The 23,243-nt window shown below is 49.9% G+C and overlaps 11 protein-coding genes across 11 annotated transcripts; 4 read left to right on the top strand and 7 right to left on the bottom strand.

Annotated features, from left to right (window-relative positions):
• Window positions 1-1,392: 1,392 nt before the first annotated feature.
• M437DRAFT_47576 (G-protein alpha subunit) lies at window positions 1,393-2,731 on the bottom strand (the record flags this gene model as incomplete). Its single annotated transcript, XM_041021478.1, has 6 exons — window positions 1,393-1,492; window positions 1,545-1,783; window positions 1,837-1,966; window positions 2,020-2,148; window positions 2,200-2,545; window positions 2,605-2,731. 6 exons carry the CDS (start codon window positions 2,729-2,731, stop codon window positions 1,393-1,395), a joined length of 1,071 nt encoding a protein of 356 aa, XP_040880106.1.
• A 2,894-nt stretch (window positions 2,732-5,625) lies between these two features.
• M437DRAFT_47749 (mitogen-activated protein kinase Hog1) lies at window positions 5,626-7,191 on the top strand (the record flags this gene model as incomplete). Its single annotated transcript, XM_041021517.1, has 10 exons — window positions 5,626-5,681; window positions 5,755-5,782; window positions 5,836-5,855; window positions 5,904-6,033; window positions 6,090-6,133; window positions 6,186-6,285; window positions 6,338-6,694; window positions 6,754-6,832; window positions 6,881-7,064; window positions 7,122-7,191. 10 exons carry the CDS (start codon window positions 5,626-5,628, stop codon window positions 7,189-7,191), a joined length of 1,068 nt encoding a protein of 355 aa, XP_040880105.1.
• Window positions 7,192-7,783: 592 nt separating this feature from the next.
• M437DRAFT_47968 (uncharacterized protein) lies at window positions 7,784-10,113 on the top strand (the record flags this gene model as incomplete). Its single annotated transcript, XM_041021562.1, has 8 exons — window positions 7,784-7,836; window positions 7,893-8,000; window positions 8,067-8,300; window positions 8,369-8,396; window positions 8,452-8,515; window positions 8,572-8,651; window positions 8,701-9,721; window positions 9,779-10,113. The coding sequence occupies 8 exons, from the start codon at window positions 7,784-7,786 to the stop codon at window positions 10,111-10,113; spliced, it is 1,923 nt and encodes a 640-aa protein (XP_040880104.1).
• A 186-nt stretch (window positions 10,114-10,299) lies between these two features.
• On the bottom strand, window positions 10,300-10,749 carry M437DRAFT_65689 (uncharacterized protein; the record flags this gene model as incomplete). Its single annotated transcript, XM_041024624.1, has 1 exon — window positions 10,300-10,749. One exon carries the CDS (start codon window positions 10,747-10,749, stop codon window positions 10,300-10,302), a length of 450 nt encoding a protein of 149 aa, XP_040880103.1.
• Window positions 10,750-11,957: 1,208 nt separating this feature from the next.
• On the bottom strand, window positions 11,958-12,697 carry M437DRAFT_65688 (uncharacterized protein; the record flags this gene model as incomplete). Its single annotated transcript, XM_041024623.1, has 2 exons — window positions 11,958-12,145; window positions 12,304-12,697. 2 exons carry the CDS (start codon window positions 12,695-12,697, stop codon window positions 11,958-11,960), a joined length of 582 nt encoding a protein of 193 aa, XP_040880102.1.
• Window positions 12,698-13,217: 520 nt separating this feature from the next.
• Window positions 13,218-14,511, bottom strand: M437DRAFT_18685 (uncharacterized protein; the record flags this gene model as incomplete). Its single annotated transcript, XM_041018970.1, has 2 exons — window positions 13,218-14,172; window positions 14,225-14,511. Coding segments are annotated over 2 exons (1,242 nt in total), but the record flags the coding sequence as incomplete, so codon positions are not given.
• A 1,252-nt stretch (window positions 14,512-15,763) lies between these two features.
• Window positions 15,764-16,483, top strand: M437DRAFT_47936 (uncharacterized protein; the record flags this gene model as incomplete). Its single annotated transcript, XM_041021559.1, has 1 exon — window positions 15,764-16,483. The coding sequence occupies one exon, from the start codon at window positions 15,764-15,766 to the stop codon at window positions 16,481-16,483; it is 720 nt and encodes a 239-aa protein (XP_040880100.1).
• Window positions 16,484-16,648: 165 nt separating this feature from the next.
• Window positions 16,649-17,710, bottom strand: M437DRAFT_65685 (uncharacterized protein; the record flags this gene model as incomplete). Its single annotated transcript, XM_041024622.1, has 4 exons — window positions 16,649-16,758; window positions 16,966-17,274; window positions 17,330-17,652; window positions 17,706-17,710. 4 exons carry the CDS (start codon window positions 17,708-17,710, stop codon window positions 16,649-16,651), a joined length of 747 nt encoding a protein of 248 aa, XP_040880099.1.
• Window positions 17,711-18,382: 672 nt separating this feature from the next.
• On the bottom strand, window positions 18,383-18,685 carry M437DRAFT_84120 (uncharacterized protein; the record flags this gene model as incomplete). The annotated part of the gene is made up of 1 exon (XM_041028048.1): window positions 18,383-18,685. The coding sequence occupies one exon, from the start codon at window positions 18,683-18,685 to the stop codon at window positions 18,383-18,385; it is 303 nt and encodes a 100-aa protein (XP_040880098.1).
• Window positions 18,686-19,364: 679 nt separating this feature from the next.
• On the top strand, window positions 19,365-20,288 carry M437DRAFT_48166 (NAD(P)-binding protein; the record flags this gene model as incomplete). Its single annotated transcript, XM_041021605.1, has 1 exon — window positions 19,365-20,288. The coding sequence occupies one exon, from the start codon at window positions 19,365-19,367 to the stop codon at window positions 20,286-20,288; it is 924 nt and encodes a 307-aa protein (XP_040880097.1).
• A 942-nt stretch (window positions 20,289-21,230) lies between these two features.
• Window positions 21,231-21,776, bottom strand: M437DRAFT_47435 (uncharacterized protein; the record flags this gene model as incomplete). The annotated part of the gene is made up of 1 exon (XM_041021451.1): window positions 21,231-21,776. One exon carries the CDS (start codon window positions 21,774-21,776, stop codon window positions 21,231-21,233), a length of 546 nt encoding a protein of 181 aa, XP_040880096.1.
• Between the last annotated feature and the right edge of the window lie 1,467 nt (window positions 21,777-23,243).

Raw genomic sequence — 23,243 nt, 5'->3', positions numbered from 1 at the left:
AGGGCGATCAAGTAGGTTGAAAGGAACAAATTGAATCAGGTGACTTTTCAGAGGCCAAGTTCTTTTCTTCTTCGGCCTTTGTTGAGAGACGTGATCATGTATTGATCGAGTATTCGTTGGTAGAATGAGAGGGGTTAGTTGTGCGGCTTCGGGATTGGCCAAGGTGGTACTGCAGCCAAGCGGCAGCCAGTATGCAGCCAGAGAAGTGAGCGGTCGGGAATTGGTCAAGTTTATTGGAAGAGGACGAAAAGAGGTTCGGTCATGCAGACGTAGATGTTAAACATGCATCCAAGAAAATAATTGTTGCAGAGATCGTCTGATCATGTGAATATTAGGACGGCTTGGTTTAGGCGCTGGCGCTGGCGTAGGTGGAACAATGTAGGAACTAGGCAAAGAGTGATTTCAAAATGAACAGGCAGAAGCAACGTCCAGCCAGGGACAAGTCAAGGCAAGGAAAAAAACAGACATCCAGTCAATGGGCATGATCAACTCACAATGGCAGGAGCCATGATATGAATAGTCGACCATTAGCAGGAACCCTGCCCGGCTGGCGCCAAGGGTTTCACCATTTCCCAAATCATCCGCTGAAACTCGTACAAATGCATGAGAGCCAAGGTCGATTTATTTTTGGTCTGATGGCCAAATCCAGTCCAGTATTCGCTTGCCGCTTCTTGTTACAGATGTGACGAATATGGGTCGTGGCGTGTGAATCAAACCGCTGGACCTCGATAGGTTGAGGGTTGTGCCGCTTCCTTCGTCAATACGAGCACAGAAGCGAATGGCCTGCAGGTTCCAGAGGGAACTACATGACAAATGTGTGCATTTGCATACGCAAGTTGTAGAATGATTAATACATATGGTCTTTTCCTCCTGTTTCTTCTCGTAAAGAGAATTAAAACGCTGCAAATAAGAGAATCCTAAGCCGGTCCATCACTTTTTGATGCCTGCTTCGATCGTGTGCTAGACATGCTGTTGGAAAGAGCAACAACTTCATGGAACAACCCCATCAGAACCTCTGGACAGTACTAATGGACAAGGAATCCGTCCGCATGTCGCCATCAACCACCGAAGGGAACAATAAAGCAAGAGAAAGAAAAAAGAAGAAAAGAAAACCAGATCGATCTTTTGACCACAGATGGCCATCGCAACCACGCGGGAGTCGCTTCCAGCGCTCCATAAGTAGCCAAAGGTCTTACACCACAACGCCTATGCTGGAAATCAAATTCATAATACGCGCGACATTTACGCGATTGTATTAGTGACGGCGTACGTGTCGGAGGATAGGAAGATTGTGGTTGATGTATGTCGATGCGAGAAACGTAGAAGGGTCGTCATAGTGGGTTACGTGTCGGCCGGCAGGCTCCTGGTTACCAGCAAGTAGCTATGCCATGCCTATAGGATTCCTGAATCCTTCAATGCGTTCTGTAGAATTGTTTCTTTTACGGCTGCAAAGACCAGGCGAATGTTTGACGTATCGGTCGCTTGTGTGAGGCTGTGATGGGTCAGTACGGCTGGGCATTGAGAGACAAAAGATATCGACTCACTGAGGGTAAAGGTTAAGATGCGCCCTGTTGACCTGGTTAAATCTCCAGAGCAAATACTTCGCGGCACGATTCACATCATTGCCACCCGAGTAATCCGGGAAGTAATTGGAGAGCGGTGATTTGCCCAACTTTTGCCTAAACAAGTCGACCTTGTTGAGGAAGAGGATGATAGATGTTCTCATAAACCATCTCGAGTTGACGACCGAGTCGAAAAGAACCAGACTCTCCATCATGCGATTCTGTTGCTCTATGGTAAGTGAATGTAGAGGTAAGCAAATTTATAACCACATACCTGGTCGCTCGCTTCTAGGAGTACCTGATCGTACTCACTAAGCGCAACGCAGAAAATGATAGAGGTGACATTTTCGAAACAATGGATCCATTTCTTGCGCTCACTTCGTTGACCACCAACATCGAACATGCTGCAAGCTAGTCAGCACAGCGCTAAGGATATGGTCATGACCATGGCACTTACTGAATGCTGAGTTGGCCCATCTGGAATCGCGTTTCGTAGATACCAGTAGTCTTTGTTCTTGCTCTTAGTACGTCTGCCTCCGTCGGGCAGTAATCGTCTTGGGTTATTCTGTGGACTTCGTCGAAGAAGCTACTAGCAGTCAGCACTGAACAGCTGCAATTTCAGAATGGGCGTGCTCACTAAGATGCCGAGTCCATCATGTAGAACTCGCTCGAGTGATCGAGGACTCTAGGTATACAGGGATCTTTCCATATTGCAGTGATGGCAGTAGCGCATCTGGCATCCAGATGAGCATTCGGGTCGGGGTCGACTGTGAACTGCATGATAAACTCGCAGTGTTGAATGTTTTCGGGTACTTCTGGGGATATGTCGAATTGTTGCATTGCGCCGATGAGAGCTTTGGCGCAATCAATGACGTTCTTGTAGATGGTATGCCTGTAGAGGCGCAGTTCGTCGACACTGTAGCCGTTTTGGTGGATGATCTTCATCTGCTTGACAATAGTCGACTTTCCGCTCTCGCCAGAACCTTTGCGCAGCACAGGTTAGCAGGTTGTGATGATTGGACAGCTTTCAAGGCTGACGTACCCAGCAGCAGGATCTTGCACTCGCGCCGTAGCTTCTTTGAATCTTCTTCCAGGCCACGATCAATCGCCTGACTCTTTTTCTTCTGACCTTCATCGTCTCCTCCCCTAGAACTCATGCAGTTACCCATGGTGACAGTTCCGAGTGCTTGGACCGGCCTCGGCCGGATGTCGCAAGCTCAATCAAGATGTCAAGGCGAAGTTCGCGGGTGCTAATACAGCTCGGCGTTGGTTTGATGGGAGCGTGGTTGGCTGCAAACAATAAAACGGAACAATGGCGAGGTGGATGGACGAGGGTGGCTGGGTGGGTGGAGAGGGCTTTGTATGGCCTGTTGGTTGCCGGATTCCGAAAGCGACCAAGCGACGGCAGACAAAACAAGGGCGGTAGTGCGGTCGCAGCTGCAGGACTGAGAGAGTGAAAGCTGCAAAGATGGACGAGGAAGCCCGAAATGCGAGGCGGCGACGGGTTGAGTGGATAGTTAGGTAGGAGGACGAGTGGTCGGCGACTTGTTGATAGAGTTGGTGATGTGTCTGGGAGCGTCGACTCTCTGGGACGCTGCCGCTGTCGAGTTCGTCCGTGCCTTGTCTCTGCTACAGGGCCCCCGCAATTAGATCGCTTTGAGCCTTCCTTTAATTGCTCCAGGCGCTTGCGATGCTGTAATGCTGCAATGCAAAAAGATGAGCTGAAACACTCGCAGACTCGAAGGACTTTGGAAAAGGAGAGAGCGAGGCAAATCAAAGGAAAACCTAGAGAGTAGCAACCAAGCTACTGGTCATGTCTGCTGTATCCACCCTGTATCACGACCGCCATCGTGCTGTTAGCAACACCGTACCTGCCGTTTGCTATTGGAATTGCGCCACATAATCGCTCGCCGTTACACCTTGCCATAGACGCACTATCTACTAGTATCTACTCTAAGGCCCCCATTCTCTCTGCTCTGTGCACAATTCGTCTGAACTCTGTGCATAATCTTGTCGCTCCGAAACGCCAATCGCTCACGGTTGCCGTCACATTGGTGCATCAGCGTTGTCGCTGTCGTGAAGCTAGCAAAACGTCCTATACCTGGTACTTGACAATTTTCCCAATTCGGCCCTCGACCGCTGTCTCGGCCTTGCAAATGCCAATTCCCGTTGGCGATTGGAATCCTCCCTCGTGGAAGCGTTGTCATCGAGATTTTGCTTGCGGTTCGTTCTGCTAAGAGAAATCAATTAATTGAGTGCCGCATCGTACTTGTCGTAAACCATGGACTGCTCTAGCCGGTGCAGACAGACTTGTCATTTGCTCGTAACCAGCTCCGAGGTGAAAGTTCGTCTGTCGTCGCTCTGTTGAAGCATCTTTTGCCGGCGCTCGCGCTCGCACATAGACCAACTTGGTGGAGCACTACCGGCTTGCCTGCTTTTCCCTGGTCGCAGGCAAGCTATCGTTCTATTATTGACAGAGCGAGCGACTTCTCGGCCGAGAGCTTCGAGGTCATCAGCCGCGCAATCCTCGGTGTTGGACCTGTGGATGAAATTTCCACTCGTACATTTCCATCAACCCACCTCGTATCAACCAAGTATTTGGGTCGGACGTTTCCCTGCTGTTCAATATATTCCTCCAACACGTCTTGTTAGGACCATGCTTGGAAGCCAGCCCCAGCTCCATTTGCCCGTCAAGCACCTTAGGATGATATGGCTAGTGCAGTAAACGGAATATTGCATTTCCACAACCCAGTAAGTATACGGGTACGGTGTCAACCTGTCGAGTCGAGAGATATCATAACCCTACTTGAGCCTTGGAATCCAACTCAGCGAGACGTGTCGTGATTTCCCAATGGCTTCTGACGTCGATGGCATGTCTTTGGGGGTGAAGACACCATCGAAACTTCAGGCGAGCAACACAGAAGCCCATCCTACCTTGATTGAGTTTCGCGAAAGTGTAATCACAGAACAGAGAGTTATTGGATTCCGTGCATGAAAAATTGCTTCGACCCGCCAGGTAACTGCGCTCAGAGCAGGATGCAACAGCGAACGTCACATCCAGATGGTCGTGCACCGGAGCTCTTGATGGGGAGGAAGAAATTGCCTGACTGGTCGCAATGAGGCCTGCCGCCTGTATGCTTGAAAGACAGGGTGACCATGAGTCTTGTCAAGGAGACACCCCGCAGGAGCCGCATCCTATTTTGTGAAATTGTTCGGATCGGGAAGAGCTCAGGCACTTGAGCCTCTTCTCCCTTGGCACGTGGTGCGGCGGATCTCGTGGTCCCGCATCTGGGGAGCAACCAATGGCGGAGGGAGGATGGACACAAGGAGAGAGAAGGACATGAACTCCGTCGTCAAGTGTGGTGATCCACGCTGTACGTATCCTGATCCTCAATCGGAAGCCGCATCTTGTGTTTAGGAAAATTGCTGGTGACATGCAGATGGGCATCGACCAGCGGTAGCCGTCGGCAAGCATTTGTGTGAAGGTCGAAGCTTAAACAAAGCAGCCACTTACGCGCCGCTTGGAGTTGGCCAGCTGCGATCGATCGATCTGTGTGTGTGCGTGTGAACAAACATGGAAGTTGCGGACAGTCAGTGCTGTTGTTAGTTCTCCTGAGGGCTTTCTTCTTTTCCTTCTTCCATCCTCGTCGTCTTCTTGTTGTTCATTCAGGTACGATATTCCATCACCCGGCGGACAGCGACGATCCCAAGCAAATCCAAACACTCCCGCACTCGCTTCCCTCGACAAGCGTTTTAGCACTTTCCCAGTCGCCACGCCCTAGCGCAGCATTTCTGCAGCGCCTCTATTACTGTCGGGTTGCTATCTGTCTTTTGCAAGCCAGCCAAACTACCTACACGATAGAAGTCGTGTTGCTGGGTTTGACTAGTCGTACTTGACAAGAAGGAGAATCCTTGATTTCCAGCCACATAGAAACGCCCACGTCATTATTGGTTCGTTCGGCTGCTCCACACTCCACGGTCCATAACATCAATCCGCTTTCTCGACCTCCGTCTTCTCAACCAAACCCCTCCTGAACCACTACTCTCCGTCAACACCGTCGCCATGGCAGAATTCGTACGCGCGCAGATTTTCGGAACCACCTTCGAGATTACCAGCCGGTAAATAATCCTCAGGGCCTGTTTTTTCGGCCGATCGCCTCGGCAAGCGCGAATGCTAACACTGTCTCCAAAGTTATACGGAACTGGCTCCCGTAGGCATGGTGAGTTTTCTAGGTTCTGACTGATGCGCATTGAGATGCTAACGACGTTCCAGGGAGCTTTCGGTCTTGTCTGGTGAGCGATTCCATGGTTGCACGCAAAACAGCCCTAACAAATCCCCAGTTCGGCAAAGGACCAGCTCACAAACCAGGCTGTCGCTGTCAAGAAGATCATGAAGCCTTTCAGCACACCTGTCCTTTCCAAGCGCACCTACCGCGAGTTGAAGCTTTTGAAGCATTTGAGGCATGAGAATGTGTGTATCGGAAAACTTTTTCCCACTCGACCAATGCATCTGACTCGTTTCCACAGGTCATCAGTCTTAGCGACATCTTCATCTCTCCCCTCGAGGACATGTGCGTACTTCTATTCCACAACCCTTCAACTCGTCCGACTAATATCACTCAGCTACTTCGTCACCGAGCTTCTCGGCACTGACCTTCACCGCCTGCTCACCTCGAGACCGCTTGAGAAGCAGTTCATCCAATACTTTTTGTACCAGATCTTGGTTCGTTCCACTCGACAACGGGATCATAGATCACGACTGATAAGGTTTCCAGCGAGGATTGAAATACGTCCACTCCGCCGGTGTTGTCCACCGTGATCTGAAGCCCAGCAACATCCTGGTCAACGAGAACTGCGATTTGAAGATTTGCGACTTTGGTCTGGCCCGTATTCAAGACCCTCAGATGACCGGTTACGTTTCGACGAGATACTACAGAGCTCCAGAAATCATGCTCACCTGGCAAAAGTACGACGTCGAAGTTGATATCTGGAGTGTTGGATGTATCTTTGCCGAGATGCTCGAGGGCAAGCCCCTGTTCCCCGGAAAGGACCACGTCAACCAATTCTCCATCATCACCGAGCTTCTCGGAACCCCACCAGATGATGTTATCCAGACTATCTGCAGCGAGAACGTAAGATACTATGAATCTAATCCATTGATAAACATGAGCTAATTTGTGTCCTGCTCTAGACCCTCAGATTTGTCCAGTCCCTGCCCAAGCGTGAGCGTCAACCCTTGACCAAGAAGTTCAAGAACGCCGATCCTCAAGGTCCGTATACAAAGCAGCTTTTCTGCAACATGAACTGACTTTAGCCAGCCATTGAGTTGCTCGAGCGTATGCTCGTCTTCGACCCTCGCACACGTATCAGAGCAGGTGACGCTCTGGCTGACCCTTACCTCGCCCCCTACCACGATCCTACCGATGAGCCCGAGGCCGAGGAGAAGTTCGATTGGTCCTTCAACGATGCCGACTTGCCAGTTGATACCTGGAAGATCATGATGTACGTTCGCATGCAAAGACAAGCGTCAAGACGAGTTTGACTAACATGATTGTTCAGGTACTCTGAAATTCTCGACTACCACAACGTGGACGCTCAGAACGGTGAAGAAGTCGGAGTGCCTCAATAGGCGGGAGTCAGACGTGCATGATCGAATATACTGCGACGATACAGAAAGAGCAGGCGCATACAGCGAAATCCCAAGGATATGCAAGCTTGGGATCGCAATGATGGAACTGGTTTATTGTTTTGATTTTAAGAGCACTGGCACAACCCTTTTACCTCATGGATATACAAGACGAAGGTGCATTGCACATGCAGTCTGGCTCAGACACATTTCGACAAGTCTCTGTCCACAAGGTTGTGGAACAATGACTCCAGAGCCAGACTGAGTGCAAATAAGGCGCCGCGTCAGCGTGGGAGAGATGAGCGAGCATGGTTGCGGAGCTTTAGGGGAACCACCATAGAAACAAACAGGCAGAACAAGAAAAAGAGGCACCAAACACTTAATAAGTCAGGTTGTGTCGCATTGCAAGACCCGAATGGTTGCTAGCAAGAGGCTCATAGTCCGCCAAGCCAAATTAGTTGGAGCGGCGTGAAGATGTCATACAGAAATGTGACCAGTGAGGGCTGGCCTAGACCGACACATGACACTCAGGCATTGATTGGCACAGCAGTGACTTGAGTGCTGCAGGATGACCCTTTGGCGATAGCATAGCACCATGGCCGACACATATCACCCCATAGTAGCAGTGGTCGACTTCCACCACCAGCGGTAGAGCTTCCCAGCCGCAAGCGACCAAAGTAAACAACAGCTCACACTCAGTCTAGTGGTCCAGAAGTCGAGCGATGGGTAGGAGTAGACCAAGGATACGATCCCGCCATTGACAATGACTGGCAGCTGCTGCCCTTTCTTGCCTTGTCTGATGGTGCCCACGCGTAATCCGATTCCCCTTTGCCTACGCCCGACTTGCTACAACAACCAGCTGACCAGCAATAACGCAGTGCTACAGAGGACTTTTCCTACTTCACCCTGGTACTCAAAAGCACACCCGAACGTTCGCTCTTCGGCATAAGCTGCACTCGGCAGCTCGACTCGAGGGAGTTGCTCCACAGGCCCGCCGATGTCACTCGCAGCACCGTCCAGAAGGCAGTCGTCGTCATTACCGAGAACCCACAAACATTCGCCGCCATACGAGAGAAGCTCAGTGTTGTGACAAGGGCTTGGTTTGCTCAAAAGTACGCTCCCCCTTAGAAAGAGTCTTGGACAATTGCAATACAAAACGCAGGGGCTGATTCTCGTCTAGAGACTTTGGAGACATCGAGATCTTAGAGGTTCGCCAGACTTCTGTCTTCTACGTTGAGATACAGCATGGTTGACTTGTGTTAGCGGTTCCAAGAGAGCTTAAACAAAGGCTTCGGCAGTCAGGAGGATGATAAAGATCTCTACTTTGGTAAACCTGCGATTCGGCTAGCTCTGTCCTATTACCTGCTGACATGCTTGTGACAGGCTTGTCCATGCGCGAGCTGATCCATCAATTCAAATGGCAGACCCTGGTCCTTTTCAAATGCCTGCTGTTGCAGCCAAAGGTAAGCTTTACCAACATCCAGAGAGAGGACAGCGCTGATGCAGTTGTAGATGCTCTTCTTTGGTTCAAACTGTGAAAAGATGTGTCTGGTTCAGTTCTCCCTCATATCACTCATACCCACTCTCATGCGCCACCTTCGCGATTGTGCAGACCCTCGTATGGATTACTATGCCACACACGTAGAGAAGCCTACCTCGCTGAGAACAAGCGAACGAGCTTCGCTTCTGGCTTACATGGGAGTTCCTTTGCAAATCTTCGGCAAGGGCAGTCTGTTTGGTCCCTACACACCGTTACAACAACTCGACACTCTAGCTGACCAAGATACGAAATCGTATGTTGTTGGCTCTACTAACCAACTGCTGCTTCAACAGAAGGATCGCTATGCAGATATTTTGGTTAATCTTGATGACAATACCATCAATATATTCTCGCCATCTTTGCGCAACGCTTTGGCTCTGTCGACGGCAGATAGGCGATGGATTGATTTCCTCACTCAATCTGTCAACGATACTTGGGACGAGAAGAATCCAAGCCGACCCAAGGATATGGGTTATGCAGGCAGCGAAGAATTCATTCGCCTGCAGTTCGAAGAATACCTCCTCTCTCTACTCTCGGCCTCGAAATACAGCCGCTTCGTCTCTAACCACAAAGGCGACCCCAAAGCTCTACTCTCTGAAGTCGAAGGCGATCCCTCTGTCGAGTTCGGCAGCGAGTTCATGAATCAATGGGCCCTGACCGAGAACTTTGCTCTTTTCGAACGTACGACAGACTCGCATCTGTTCGATGTTGTAGAGCCGCGACACCCTTGTGCTGGTGGCTTGACAATTGAAGACGTACAACGCAGGCTTGCTGCTCAAGTCTCAGAGCTGCATCTGGACGAGCGTTGGAGAGGCAGTAAAGAAGCTATGGGCAAACATATATCAACCGGGCGTGAGCGTGTTGCTGGCGCCATCAATACACTCTGGGCCGATATTGAGGTTATGCGAGAAGCTCAGCGCAAACGTGCCGAAGAGAGCAAAGCTGCTGCTGCCAACAATCCAAGAACTTCTGAGGAGAAGCTCGCCCCAAGAGGTAAATCCTACTTTACTTCCAGTTAGAAGCAGTATCACTGACTTTTTCACGCTCAAGTGGCTCAAGCACAAGCATCAGTCCAAGCAGCATCCTCCCGCGCCGGTGCCTATCTATCATCATGGGGCGCTTGGGCGTCCGAGAAGCGCAAGAATTGGCAGAAACCCGAGACCAACAATGCCCCTACTGCGCCTACACCTTTAACTCTAGCTTCTACAGAGATGTGGGCTGCCGACGAGTCCAGACCTGCTGTCACGAGTGTGTCGGAGTTGAGCAAAGAACGTGCCATCCAACCCAAAGAGGAAGATGCGGAGGAGGACGTACAGAAGACACATCAAGAAGATGTTGCGAATCATATAGCGGCGGAAGATCCTTGGGCGCAGGAGAAGATTTGAGTGGTAATGAACATAGCAAGCAAGTATAATGGATAACCTTGGACAATTTTGTGGCCGCAAGACAACCCCCCTGCAAAATGGACTTCAAGAAGTCATTCATTCCTGCAGAGAAACAGTCTCGATGTTTCGAGTAAGAACAAGAGATCTGGTGAAGGAAAAGGAGAAGATAACAACACCACACCATCTTCACAATTTAATCTCCCAGTTCGCCCTCCCCTCCACGAAACCTCCAGCATCCAACTCATACCTCGAAGGACTAGGAAATTCAATCCTCAGCATTTCTTCCAGTCCCACCATTTCCTCCAACCCCAAGCCCAACATCCTCTCTCCGTCTTTCCCACCGCCCAATACCTTCTCTCCTGGCTCCTCTCCTCCTTCTGCTTGCATAACCTGCTGTTGGACGATTTTCTCCTCTTGCATCGAGTCGTTACGGATACTCGGGGCAGGAGTAGTGGAACAATGGCGAAATGTTATATCGAGACAAGAACGCTGGTGTCGGAATAAAGGGATGAAGATTACGACCAAGACGAGCAGAAGAAATATCGTGCCGCCTATTGCTCCACCGATTATTGCTGCTTTCGAGTGCGTGATTTGTTGCTCAGGAATCGGTATGGGTGTATTTGGTTGTGTTGGCATTTTTGCTGGGTTTGGTGGTATGGAAAAGAGAGGCCAAAGTAGAGATGAAATTGAGATTGGGGTTTGCTTTGATGTAGTGGTTTTGCTCGTTGGTGGGATGAAAGTGGAAGATGTAGATGGTGGGAACATGCACGAGCGAGGGTAATCATGATTCATACCTTGAGCTCTTTCCTTTTCTTACCCCTCCTGATTTGTAGCACAAAGGCTTGCTGCAGAAGCAAGTATGTAGGTATCGGGATTTGGGAGCTGCGACATCCTACAATCAGAGCCTTTGTTGGCGTGTTGGGTCATGCTTAGTGACATGTTTCTTTCCTGACCAGATGTCGTGGGCAACGACACTTGGTGATCGAGAAGTCAAGACTCTCACCCTTCAATTCTCAAATCCAGACGCTTGCAAAGTGTCTGCATGTGATGCATCTGGTCTTGATTCCGACTACTGTGTGGGAGAATCTGCTGACATGCTGGTCTACCTGACATTGCTGCAGTGCATTTTCCGTTGAGCCTGATACATACAGCAGCCAAGGATTGCCAGGCTTGCAATATATGCATCTATCCGTCTGTGAAGCAGGGATACTGCTGAGAGAGACTAACTTGCAGGAAGGAACTTTCTGGTTCGTATTGGGCGCTTAAGAGGCAGTTCGTGAGCACGTGCCTGTCTGGTGTAACACATATGATAGTGAGAAGTCTAATGCGATAGCCATTGTTTCTCTCCTCAATGATGAAGCGTTTGGCATGGCATTTGCAGAGAGAAAGGAATCAAGTTTCGAATGCATCAGGGACAAGAATTAAACATATGCCTTTGTTTGGTGTTTTTTTCTGCTTGCTAGCAGTTCAATCTCAAAGGCCAACGCCACGACAACAAAGATGATGATGATGATACAGATACACAGAGATGGCGACAACGATGACTACAATCATCACCGAAAACTGGTAGCATACATCCCCCACAGAGGCGGCGCGATGAATGATAATATGTTTGTGAGCTCGCAGGTGGACATTTGACTGCCTATGACAACTGGAGATAGTAGACTAATTTAAATATGACGGGCTATCTCATGGCCCGCTGACGAAAGGGACAGTTGTGGCAGACCGTGCATAGCCCCATGAATTCCGGCGACGAAGGAGAGACTGTGCGGATAGCAACCCAGGCGAAGCATAGAAGACGATGCAGGTGGTCAAAGGCTATAGGCACTGTTGTTTCCGTTTGTTCAAGAGCTTCCGGTAGGAGATGTTCGTGAAGATGCAGATGGGTTTAGCAAGGAAGTTGTCTTGTCTGGGAAGGAGCGAATCACTGCCACAGTCAAGTCGCCGGATGTTGTCGCATGATAGGCCTTCTTTACATGCTTCACGAGCTTCTTGCAGTCGTTTTTGTATGTCTTCTTCGTAGGCGATAGTGCTGGGCATGTACCATGCAAGCCAGCATAGGCAATTTAGCCCTCAACACAAAAGCATGGAGACCAATGGGGAGTAGGATGCCAATGAATGGATTCGAGAAGAGCCAAAGAACCATTTGCCAGCCCGATCAGCCATATATCGTCGACATCTGCGGCGCACCCTCTTCTCCTTGCGCAGCGCTGGCCTCTTGCGCACGATTTGCCTCTCTCCTTCTCAGTCTCCGCCGCCTCCAGTAGTAGAGTGCCACCCCAAGTAGTACGAGGAGTGCGAATAATCCCAAGAAAAATCCAACTGTACTGCCTACTGCCAGCCTATGTTCATGGGGCTCATCAAGGTCTGGCCGTGATGTGGATTTTGGTGTCGCTGTCGCTGTCACGGTGACCACGACTGCTGGGATTGATTCTGTTGCCGAATCCGTTGCTGTTACCACGGAGGTGACTAGAGCGGTTGTTGTGGATGCTTGCCCTGTGGCCGTTTCTGTCACGACCATGGTGCTTGTAAGTGTCGCTGACGAGGAAGGCGACGTAGAGAGATTGTCGACTTCTGAAGACATGGTGTTGTAGAAAGAAATGTTATGCAAGCGACAAAGTGCTTTTCGACTGTAGCAAAGTGAGAGACAATCACAATATAGAAATGGACGTTGAGAAGGATGGAGAGAGATACGATATGAATCAGAGCTACCTTTGTTTGTGAGCTGATCTACGTACGCATCAGGAAGGCACTTTTCGCTTGCAGAGATGAACGTTGATCTTTGGGCGGTTGTGGCTTTTTTAGGATGCAATCCAGGCACAAGAACCCTAACAATGGCTAGGCAGCCATTTTGCTGGATGATCCCGCACGGATCAACTTTCCAATGACCAAGAGCGGTAGAATTGATCAACCCAATGCAGAGTAATGCATATGAAGAGTTATATGTGCATCTTGGTTGGTGAGTTATCTTGTATCGAAGCTTGCCAAGCCTGTCTCACAAGCTTTCTCTACGGCGAAACCTGCTCGTCGACAGTAACGTCAACCTGTACAGGGGCTTGACTTTGTTGTTGCTGTTGTTGCATTTGCAGACCCAGGCTACCTAGAGCAGAGAGGGTTGCGCCAGCAGCACCATAGTCTACTAACCTCCTTCGGCCAAAAAAGTGGACCGCTTCTCCGTGCGGCCATGTTAGGTTGTTGTAGGCCCAGAATGCCAGCAAAGCCAGCGATGTAGAAGTAAGACCCAGTACCGCAGGGAGGTATTTCTTGAGGAAGCTTGGTTGACGTTTAGTAGGCAAATATTCCAAGCCTGAGTTAGTCTTCGATAGCGGTAGCTGACTGACGAGGCTCTGTCCAATGTAGCCGACCACAGTAAGGGGACTGAAAGTTTGCGGTGATACCCAGGGAAGCTCGGCGGCACCTTTCTCTGATTGTGAAACAGCATCCAATGCCTCGTCAGGGTGGGCGTCGACTCGGAAGGTGTCCCTCAAAGAGCCCAGGTAGACAACAAGTTTCTGGTACTTGAGGCGCATAGTGGAAGCGAGCCAGTTCTGGGGCATCTTGGGGTAGAACATCAAGCTCAGATATCCAAAGGCCAGACAGTCGACGATTGCGGGTTGGTCGGTGCCCAGAAGATTGGATTGGTTCTTCAAGAGTTCTTGCAGCGGCTCAAAGAAGTTGTCGGCTATTGCGTTCAACTTGAAGGCAGCAGCATGCTCTGGTTTTTGTAATAAGGTGCGGACTGTGTCTTTGCGTCCCAGCAATCTCCTAGCGTGTTTCTCGGTCTCGTGCTCGAAAGGCTTTTTCTGATGCTCGGACTGCATGCTCGATGGCTTGTCGATTACATCCTCGTGTATATCATCTACATCCAGACTGGACACTCCAAGGTGCTGAGTGCGTTGTCGTGCTTCATGGCGGCGCTGAGGAGGAATGACAAAGTTGGCGTACCACGGGAGGATCTTTGTGAAGGCAGAACGGGTGCGATTGCGGTAGTTCTCGAACGACACATATAGCGAGATGTCGAGCAGTAATTGGCCTTCAGACTTGATAAAGGTCGAAAGTCTGTGTGAGGGTCAGTGTGTGCTTGATTGTTTGTGATTGCGCCGGGTCTTACGCTGTCGCATCTGCTTGTTGCTGTGCTGTCAGATTCGTAGCCAGACCAGGGACAGTGCTACCGGACGTATCGATGAGGTACTGAGCTATCCGATCAAAGCCGGAATATGTCTCGTCGCCGACCTGGAGAAAGGGGAGTCGAGTGCCTGGCGCGGCTTCATGGCAAGCAACCAGAGCCCATGCCTGACTGCTGCCCTGCGTGTAGCGCTCGATCAATGCTACAGCAGCAATACATTCTGCGTCTATTGAAGGCAGCCCAAAAGCTGGTCCTAGAATGTGCAACTTCATCTTGGAAACTTTGTCACGGTTTGCGAGATCAAGGTCATTGTGCATGACATGCCAAGCCCCTCATGACATCTCAAGCTCCGAATATATTGCCCGCTATGACGACCTGCTCCCTGTCTAACAATCTTGTCGATGATTATCTAAAGGAATGGTCACGAGATACACCGTAGAACCTATTTTGCCCTGAACAATGCTTCGAATGTCAATACAATGAATGGTTATCTGAGGTTGACTGTGCAGAAGACTGAAGTTTTCCAGATTGGCTAGCACACACATCTTATCTCATAAGTAGCCTCGCCACGATACTCGAATGATATCGTCAATGGATACAATATGTTCAAAGCGTAGATTGTCACCATTTGACAGACACAGCAACCAATTGAGCCTTGATAGTCCACAAAAACCAAGTCCAGAAGTGAAGCATATGATGATGGTATGACCCTGACTTGCTTACGTAAGCCGTGGTGGTATAAGTACTCGCGCTATCCACACCCTCTTCACCAACCATCCAAGGTTCGTACTCCCAAATCTGACACAGCTATCTTCCAATACTGACTCTTGATAGTGCACGGGGTACGTTTCTACTCAAAATCTCCTTTCAGACATGGATACTAACTATGCTCCAGCATTACGCGGTATTTACACGCTCTCGCCGTTTCAACTTCGAGCAACTACTGACATGTGTGCTATAGTATCAGTGAGGATTCGTCCGAGATCGTGTTTTTGCTAGTTGAAAACTATCAACTGACTGCTCTTGATGGTCTCACGATCGTCAAGGAATTTTTGGAAAACAACAATATCTCTTGTTATCTCTTTTTTCATTGATGTTCTGGCCGCTGGCTGGACATTGAAGAAGAATCGAGGTTGTGGCCATTGGGAGTTTGATAGAAGACGTGTGATAGTAAGGTATGTATGTGTTGTGTGAAGATGGGGAAATTCTGACGCCTTTCGAGACGCTGCTTGTAGACGCGTCGACAGAAGTGAACATAGTTCTGTTTAGCATGTATTCAGTGCTCTGTTGTTGGTGTCTCAGTGCACTTTCCCTGTCGTGTTCGAGTTAAGAAGTGTGACGTTGAAGTGTTGATCGACGCGTCTTCCGCAGCTTCTTCGCGCCTGACGACTTTCTGACTCAAAACGAACATCTCACTCAGAACGAACATCTCACTGGACTCGATCTTCGACACCAAGCATTACTATCTGTTAAACCCGTTGATCAAACCCATCTGCCATCTCATACACTCTCCAACCACACAACATGTCTTCCGGATCGGACGCCGCACCCGCTCCAGACTCACAAATCGACACGTCGGCCGCTCTCACATACTGGAACTCATGTGATCCCTCAGTAACAGGCATGCTAGGCGGCTTTCCCCAAGTCTCTCGCATCGACCTCCAACAATCCACCACCTTCCTCGCCAAACTGCGCCGCGCATCAAAAACACACCCTACCACAACCCCACTCTCACGCATTGTCGACTGCGGCGCTGGCATTGGCCGCATCACTCTAGGACTCTTGTCCAAAGTCGCAACCGTTACAGATATCGTCGAGCCCGTCGAAAAGTTCACAAGGGAGATCTCGGAGGGCGATGACTTCAAGCAGTTGAGAGACCAAGGCAAGATTGGCACGATATACAATGTCGGACTTGAGGCATGGGAGCCTGAACACACCTACGACATCATCTGGATCCAGTGGTGTCTAGGACAATGCACTGATACACAAGTCAATGCTCTCTTCACGCGCATACAAAAGCACCTATCACCAGGCGGTTGGATCGTGCTAAAGGAAAACTTGTCAAACCATCAGTTGGGCGAGGATGTCTATGATGAGACGGATTCAAGTGTTACGCGGACGGATGACAAGTTCAGAGCCTTGTTCAAGGAAGCAGGCTTGAAGATTGTGGCTACAGAGTTGCAGAGAGGCTTCCCCAAGGACCTGTATCCTGTGAGGATCTATGCTGCTCAGCCAGAGGCTTGATAAAAGACATGAATTATCCATTATCCATAATGAAACTTGCATGTAGCAATGACACTCCACCTGAAACATTCTTGCGAAAAACAGTCCATCAAAATGCATGATATGATTTGATTCTGGGCACCATCCACTGAGAGCTCGCATCAACAATAGCTCTCATTGGACACATCAACCAAACCCCAAACTATTCTGCATTTCGATAATATGTTGAAGGAGATAAACTGGCATGGGAGATATCGAAATCTCGCTCTCCCCCATGGTGTCGACTCGAAAGAAGGCTATCAAAAGTCACAATAGATTATAACTTCTAAAATTGTCCACAGAGAGGTCATAAGATTGAGACTCTCACTGGACAAGCTAGCAAATCTCGATATTACTATGCATTACAATGGTATATCAAGGGAGATAGAGTGAAGTCGGGAATGGTTTGACATTGCAATTGGGGGTATACTATATAATCTTACACCAAGACCCAGGTCACTGACGCTGGTTCTCGTGATCCCTTCTCAAGCTGTTGAACAGCTCAAGAAATTCCTCCTCTGTGAGGAGGGTTTTCAGGTCCTCGTCTGTCCACTCACGAGGTGGGAGAGGCTGGTGGGCTGCGACAGGAGCACTGCCAACGTTGTTGGCAGGGCCCGGGACGAACTGCTGAACAGGGGGTGCAAAGGCCGGGTAAGGGGCCTGAGCGGCGACAGCAGGGGGAGGGAGGAGAGCCGGGTGAGGGGCGGCAGGGTGAGGGGCGGCAGGGAGAGGGGCGACAGGGTTGTTGGCGGCGGCGGGAGCACGCTGAGCATCTGAATTCAATCACGATTAGTCGTATTCCTTGATGCGTGTATTGGAAACACATACCACACTTCGACTTGTTGGAAAACGCACAATGTGCGCAAGACTTTGTGGTGCCGTTGGAGGAGAGGTAGCAAGGATATCCATTGCCATTGTTGCCCTGGGTACAGGCAGAACATCTTGCCAGAGCCGCTTCGCCATCCGCGGTCTCGTGGATCTTGCCAGCTCTGCTCTTCTTCATGAGAGCGGTGGTAGCCCTTGCCCTAGAGGCAGGCACCAAAGTCTGGCGACACAGGACGTCCCACTCTTGCTGCGAACAAGAGTAGTAGGCATTAGTGCTCAGAGGGCGTCTGAGGTTGCGAACCTCTTGACTTAGGCCAGGAATGTTTCTGTATTCAAAGGTTAGCTTTGGGAGAGAAAAGAATCATGTAGGACTACTTACGACATCTTGTCTTGGTGGCAGATATATAGATGGGCGGAAGAAAGAGAAGGTACAGAGGAGGGGCTTCGTCTATGATTGTGTGAAGCTCTTTGATGTCGTGAATTGCTACCGCAAAGAAGAAAGAAAGTAAACGGGAGAGGAGTGCTCGGCTTCCATTATAGAGCGTGGATACGAGGCCCATGCATCGACATGCCGAGATCTGATTCTCGCCGAGCAAACCATCGAACCCTATTCGCAGCCACGATAGTGAGAGCCATTGCTCAATGCGCGAGGCATCTAACCTCAATCATCAATGCGTCGAGAACCTGACCACTAACATGTTGAGAACCCGGCCATTGACACGTCGAGAGCCCGGTCATCAATCTATCAAGTACACATGTATTGTATTCAGAGTACTCGTACATTGTTGCAGTGGGAACACGGCCATTGAAGCGTCGAGAACCTGATCATTGATACCGAGAGAACCAGGCCATTGATCCGTCGGGAGCCTCAATACATCGAGAGCCTGATCATTGTTGCGTCGAGAGTCTGTCCATGAATACACCGAGGACTTGACCGTGGATGCGACAAGAACCCAATCACTGATATGTCGAGAACCCGGTCACCGATCTGTCAGGGATCTGTATATCGAGCTCTGGAGAACCTGGTCATTGATCTTCGACCAAAGCAATCCGTGATCAAACAACAATTTCTTCCGGTTCCGGTGTCCCATAAATACCCCTCTCAGTAACATTCGCTCTTTCTTTCTGGATCTCCTTGACAGCATCGTTATATTCAGCAATCCACTGCTTTGCAAGGCCACTGTCGGCAAAATGGTCTTCTGCAAGTACGTCCAGAGTCTTGGATCTAACGATGCGGATTTGGATGGTCCCATTGATCAGGTTGAATGAAGTCATGGTGTTGCCATCTTGATGCTGAGCTATGAAAGCATCGTAACGCGCTTGGTCTAAGGAAGCAATGGTATCTCTGATGCTGATCATGATTGCGAGCGACTGATGGACTGAGGTAAGGATGGAAAATGTTGTGAGGCCTCAACACTGGATCAACTTCATCTTTTGTATGTTCTGGTCCTGTTCGAAATCTGTTGAGTCTCGAAGGATTAACCAGGAACACGTGAGGCAGTCATCTGACTACTCGCCGATATTAAATCGGCATGGTTGAGAATGGATGAACGATTGTCAAACCTGGTCGCTACCTTTGTTCGGAGTCGGACACAATCATGATACTACTGAGTCAATCGATTGCTTTCTGCATGATTATCAAGCACTCATCTAGATTGCTGTACAAACAGAGTATTCGCGAGGATGACGAAGGAAGTTGCTGGATGAACTTCGGGAGGACTTCGTTGAAATGTTCGTCCGGCGAGTCGGGGTCTTTCACATGCCGCCTGAGGCCTGAGGCTCGGAGCAACTTCCTTCCTTGCGTGAACTTTCAAGAGGTACAAGGTATAGGTAAGATGTATGGTAGGTAAGCAAGACAGCGTTACAATAGATATAAAAGACTGTAAGAATCCATCGTAGACCACTCTCATCATCATCGCAAAAGAACAACATCCTACAATACACAACATCCATCACAAACACAAAGCAACCCTTATTACTTTTCATCTGTCATTAAAAACACATCCACCACAAACCAAGAATCATCCATCAAACAACCATGTCCAAAGCCCTCCTCATCACAGGCGCAACCGGCAAGCAAGGCGGTGCCACAATCGACGCCCTCATCAGCTCTCCATCCCACAGCTCCGAATTCACCATCCTAGCCGTAACCCGCAACCCATCCTCAGCCTCAGCAGTCGCTTTGCAAAAGAAATCTCCAGCAATCAAGCTCGTAACCGGCGATCTCAAAGACGTACCCGGAGTCTTTGACGCCGCCGAAGCAATCCACAAACCCATCCATGGAGTCTTCAGTGTACAGACCTTTATGGGTCAAGGCCAAAGCGTCGAGACTGAAGAGCAACAAGGCAAAGCCCTGGTAGATGAAGCACTGAAACGTGGTGTCAATCACTTCGTGTACACCTCTTTAGACCGTGGCGGTGATAAGAGCCTTGAGAACCCAACGAATGTCCCACATTTCATCTCTAAGCATAACATCGAACGTCACTTGGTCGATAAAACAAAGGGCACAAAGATGTCGTATACCATCCTCCGCCCCGTTGGCTTCATGGACAACTGGGTTCCCGGAATGATGGGCAAGATGTTTGGAGCAATGTGGTCATCAGCACTCTCGTCAAACCGTAAACTGCAATTGATCAGTGTCAAAGACATCGGCCACTTCGCAGCTGAAGCCTTCCGCAACCCTTCTCGCTACCACAACCGCGCAATCAGTCTCGCAGGAGACGAGCTCACTCTCAAGGAAGCCGACAAAGTGTGGAAGGACGCAATTGGCCATGGAGCACCAAAGACTTTCTCTTTTATGGGCGCTGGCTTGCTTTGGGCAAGCAAGGAGTTGGGAACTATGTTCAGATGGTTCGAGACTGATGGTTATAATGTCGATATTGCGGCTCTCAAGAAGGAACACCCTGGTTTGCAGACTTTGGGCGATTGGATTGTCAAGGAGAGTGCTTTCAAGAAGGAGTAAAAGTGTGTCATGCTTGGATCGGACTTGCTTTTTCTTTTTGATTACCCAGACATCTTAATAATGATAATGACAGCAATATAGTTAATGTTCACGATGATTGATCTGCAAAGCTTCGGATTTCGTCTCAGCTGTACTTCTTGTGCGACTGATATTAGCCTTACTCTGAGTTGAAAGACTTCGCTAAAGTATGATGGGGCCAACGCAGGTGATTTTTGATTAGCGATAAAATTTAAGGTACTAAGGGCTTGCGCCTCTAGCAATTCGCTCAACTCTCTTTCCAAGCTCTTCATGCTTTTGCGAAGCGACTATCTGTCTATCAGTGCAAGTGACTTGACCCTACGTGTACTAGTCTAACACCGAAACCGATCTGTATTTGTTATCTGTTGCACAAAGAGTCGCAGAAGCTATGCGTTTCAAAGAAGAAACCCGCTCAATTGAATGTGTAAGAGAGGCAGCTTGGATTCATCCTGGGTTTTGGCCGTTACTGCCTTGAGAAGAGTCCTTCTTCCTCTGCAGCTCTCCTCCAACGTAATCAAAGGCGAGATGACCAAAGACGTAAGGCTTGTGGCCAGGAAGGTGCTGCTGAGCTGGTGCGCGAACTGGAAACTTGAATCTAGGGAATAGATCCTTGAGGTTATACAAGCCATGAGGTGGATTTGCGGGCATGCTCAACCCGGGTGGAGGACGAGACGTAGGAGGGTTATCTGAACGCACAGGGGTCGACCGTAAAGAAGCGTAGTGGTCAGGTCCAAAAGATGAAGGACTAGACTGAGCATCACTGGCAGGAATGGCAGGCGAATGAGATACAGGGTGCGTGGTGGATCTGAGATGAGTTAAGGCTTGGGTATCACTATGAGGGCGATCCGGGGTGTTGAAGGCGCGGCGCGCAGCCGAGTCGATTGATTGAACATTGGAAGTCGAAGCAGCCTGCATAACACTTCCCTAAAGTGTAGCCTGGGGCTGGGCGGCGCCGTGTCTCTGATCCAGATGATCGTAATTGAGTACAAACTCCCTGCGCTCACGTCTCCAGTTGTTGGCATCAAAGAAAATGTAGACTCCACGCTCACTACGCTCACTAACGCGTATGGGAGCAGCCATCTGACTGTCCTTCATCATCCACTGCTGCAGTTCCTTGTGCCAACGCCAATCGCGGCTGTATAGCTCACCAGCAGCAAGCTCCTGCACAACATCTCTAGGGTTCTGATAGAAGATAAAGAAGAGTGTCTCATCAGAGAAGGCGTTCATGCGCGAACCCAGCGCGGGAACGTTGGTGACGGTGTAGCCAGCAGGTAACGTGTACTCCGGGATGACAGGACGTGATCGATTGTCGGCGAAGGGGGTAGAGAAAGTAGCGAATAGCGATTCCGGGCTGTCCAAATCAAGACCTAATGAGTTGATGTCGACACCCATGGTGAAGGCAGAAGATGCATCGTTACTGCGGATTTTGGCCAGCAAACCAGGTAAACCCCACTTTTCAGCCTCAGTCATGTCTTCGTAGGGTTTCAATTGTTGTGGGGCAGCTTGATTGGCGATGGGAGCGTCAACCATCTGAGGGGCAAAGTTGGAAGAATGTTGTGAGGGTTGTTGTTGTGTGCTAGTCTGACCAATGGGTGGCTGTTGCTGCACCAAGCCTAGTTGGTGGTCGATGCCCGGTGGGTTGGCAGGTCTGGGCCGTGTTGCTTCCGAGCCGAATGCGCCGTCGTCGTGAGAGTAACCGTTGACACGACCATTCAACTGAGCCTGGTTGCTAAGAGGTGGGAATTCGTCTTGTGGTTGTTCGCTGCCGGCGCGGCCAGAAGTAGGTGATTGACCATCGTACTGAGTGTCGAGGTTTGAAGGCTCGTGCTGTTGTGACTCGTGGGTTTGGGCAGAGACAGAGCGCTGCTGTTGCTGCTGCTGAGAATTCTGGACTGGCTGCTGTTGGGCTGAGGTGGCGCGTTGAGCAGGAGCTTGCTGGGGTGTGCGTAAAGCGGTACTGTTCCAAGCCTGGGATACATTGGCTTGCTGAGGTTGTGGGCCAAGCGATGGAAACTCGCTGTTAGGTTCATAGTCAGCTAAGATGTTCTGACCAACAACAGAAAGGCCCGAAGTAGTGCGACGAGTGGTTGATATGCCCAGCATGCGAGCATTATAGCCAGCATCATTCTCCAGGTCGAGACTCATATATCTACGTCTCCCTCTCCTTCTGGATGGACCAACTCTTTCTGCGAACATGGAGATGCAAGGTAACAATGAGTGCGGGTGATGGATGGTTGGAATATGATAGATGTGATGGAAAGCGGAGAGACGTACGAGAGATCGAGGGGAGCTTGTGAGGCAGATGCGCCGATTGCTTGAGCGAAACCGGCAAGTGGTGTACGAGAAGAGGCACTGAGGCCAGGAGCTCCTGCCGCCATGGGCATACCAAAAGCCCAGCTTGAACCTCCTCCCAGCTTCGCTGTCTGTCCTCCTCTTTGCGAGGCAAGCGGCGTGTTGCGATTTGCGCTTGCTTGGGTCTGGAATACGTTGCCTGCCATCGGGCGCAGTGCTTGTTGTCCGTTTCCTAGAGGATCTGGTCAGCCCTTTTTGGCGTCTTGAATAATGCGTGCTATTGAATTGTGTGTGTAACTCGGACTGTTGAGTCTGACGCGCATTGTTCGCCAAGCATGCGCCTGCTGCATCAGGTATGACCAGCTATCTACTAGGCGCAAGAGTCCAACAAGGGAGTTATCGTACCTGTTCGATTCATTCCGTTGCCGTGTGAATATGCCTTTTGACCCGTTATCAAATGACTGCTACTCGAGAATTGTTAATTAGAGCAGCTCTGTCAAGGTCTACCAGCGTCGGCGTCGCAGTCGCAGTCGGCGTCGGTCTCGCTCTCGCTCTGAGCAACTTCTGCCGACGGACCGACATCTCTCTACCAGCCTGTAGACATGTCGATCAATGTTACTTGCATACATCAACTTCGACCTCATT

This window comes from Aureobasidium melanogenum, assembly GCF_000721775.1.
Source record: "Aureobasidium melanogenum CBS 110374 unplaced genomic scaffold scaffold_9, whole genome shotgun sequence".
NCBI classification, from domain to species: domain Eukaryota; kingdom Fungi; phylum Ascomycota; class Dothideomycetes; order Dothideales; family Saccotheciaceae; genus Aureobasidium; species Aureobasidium melanogenum.
Note: the sequence above shows the minus strand (reverse complement) of the source record. Positions and strands in the feature narration are given on the sequence as shown.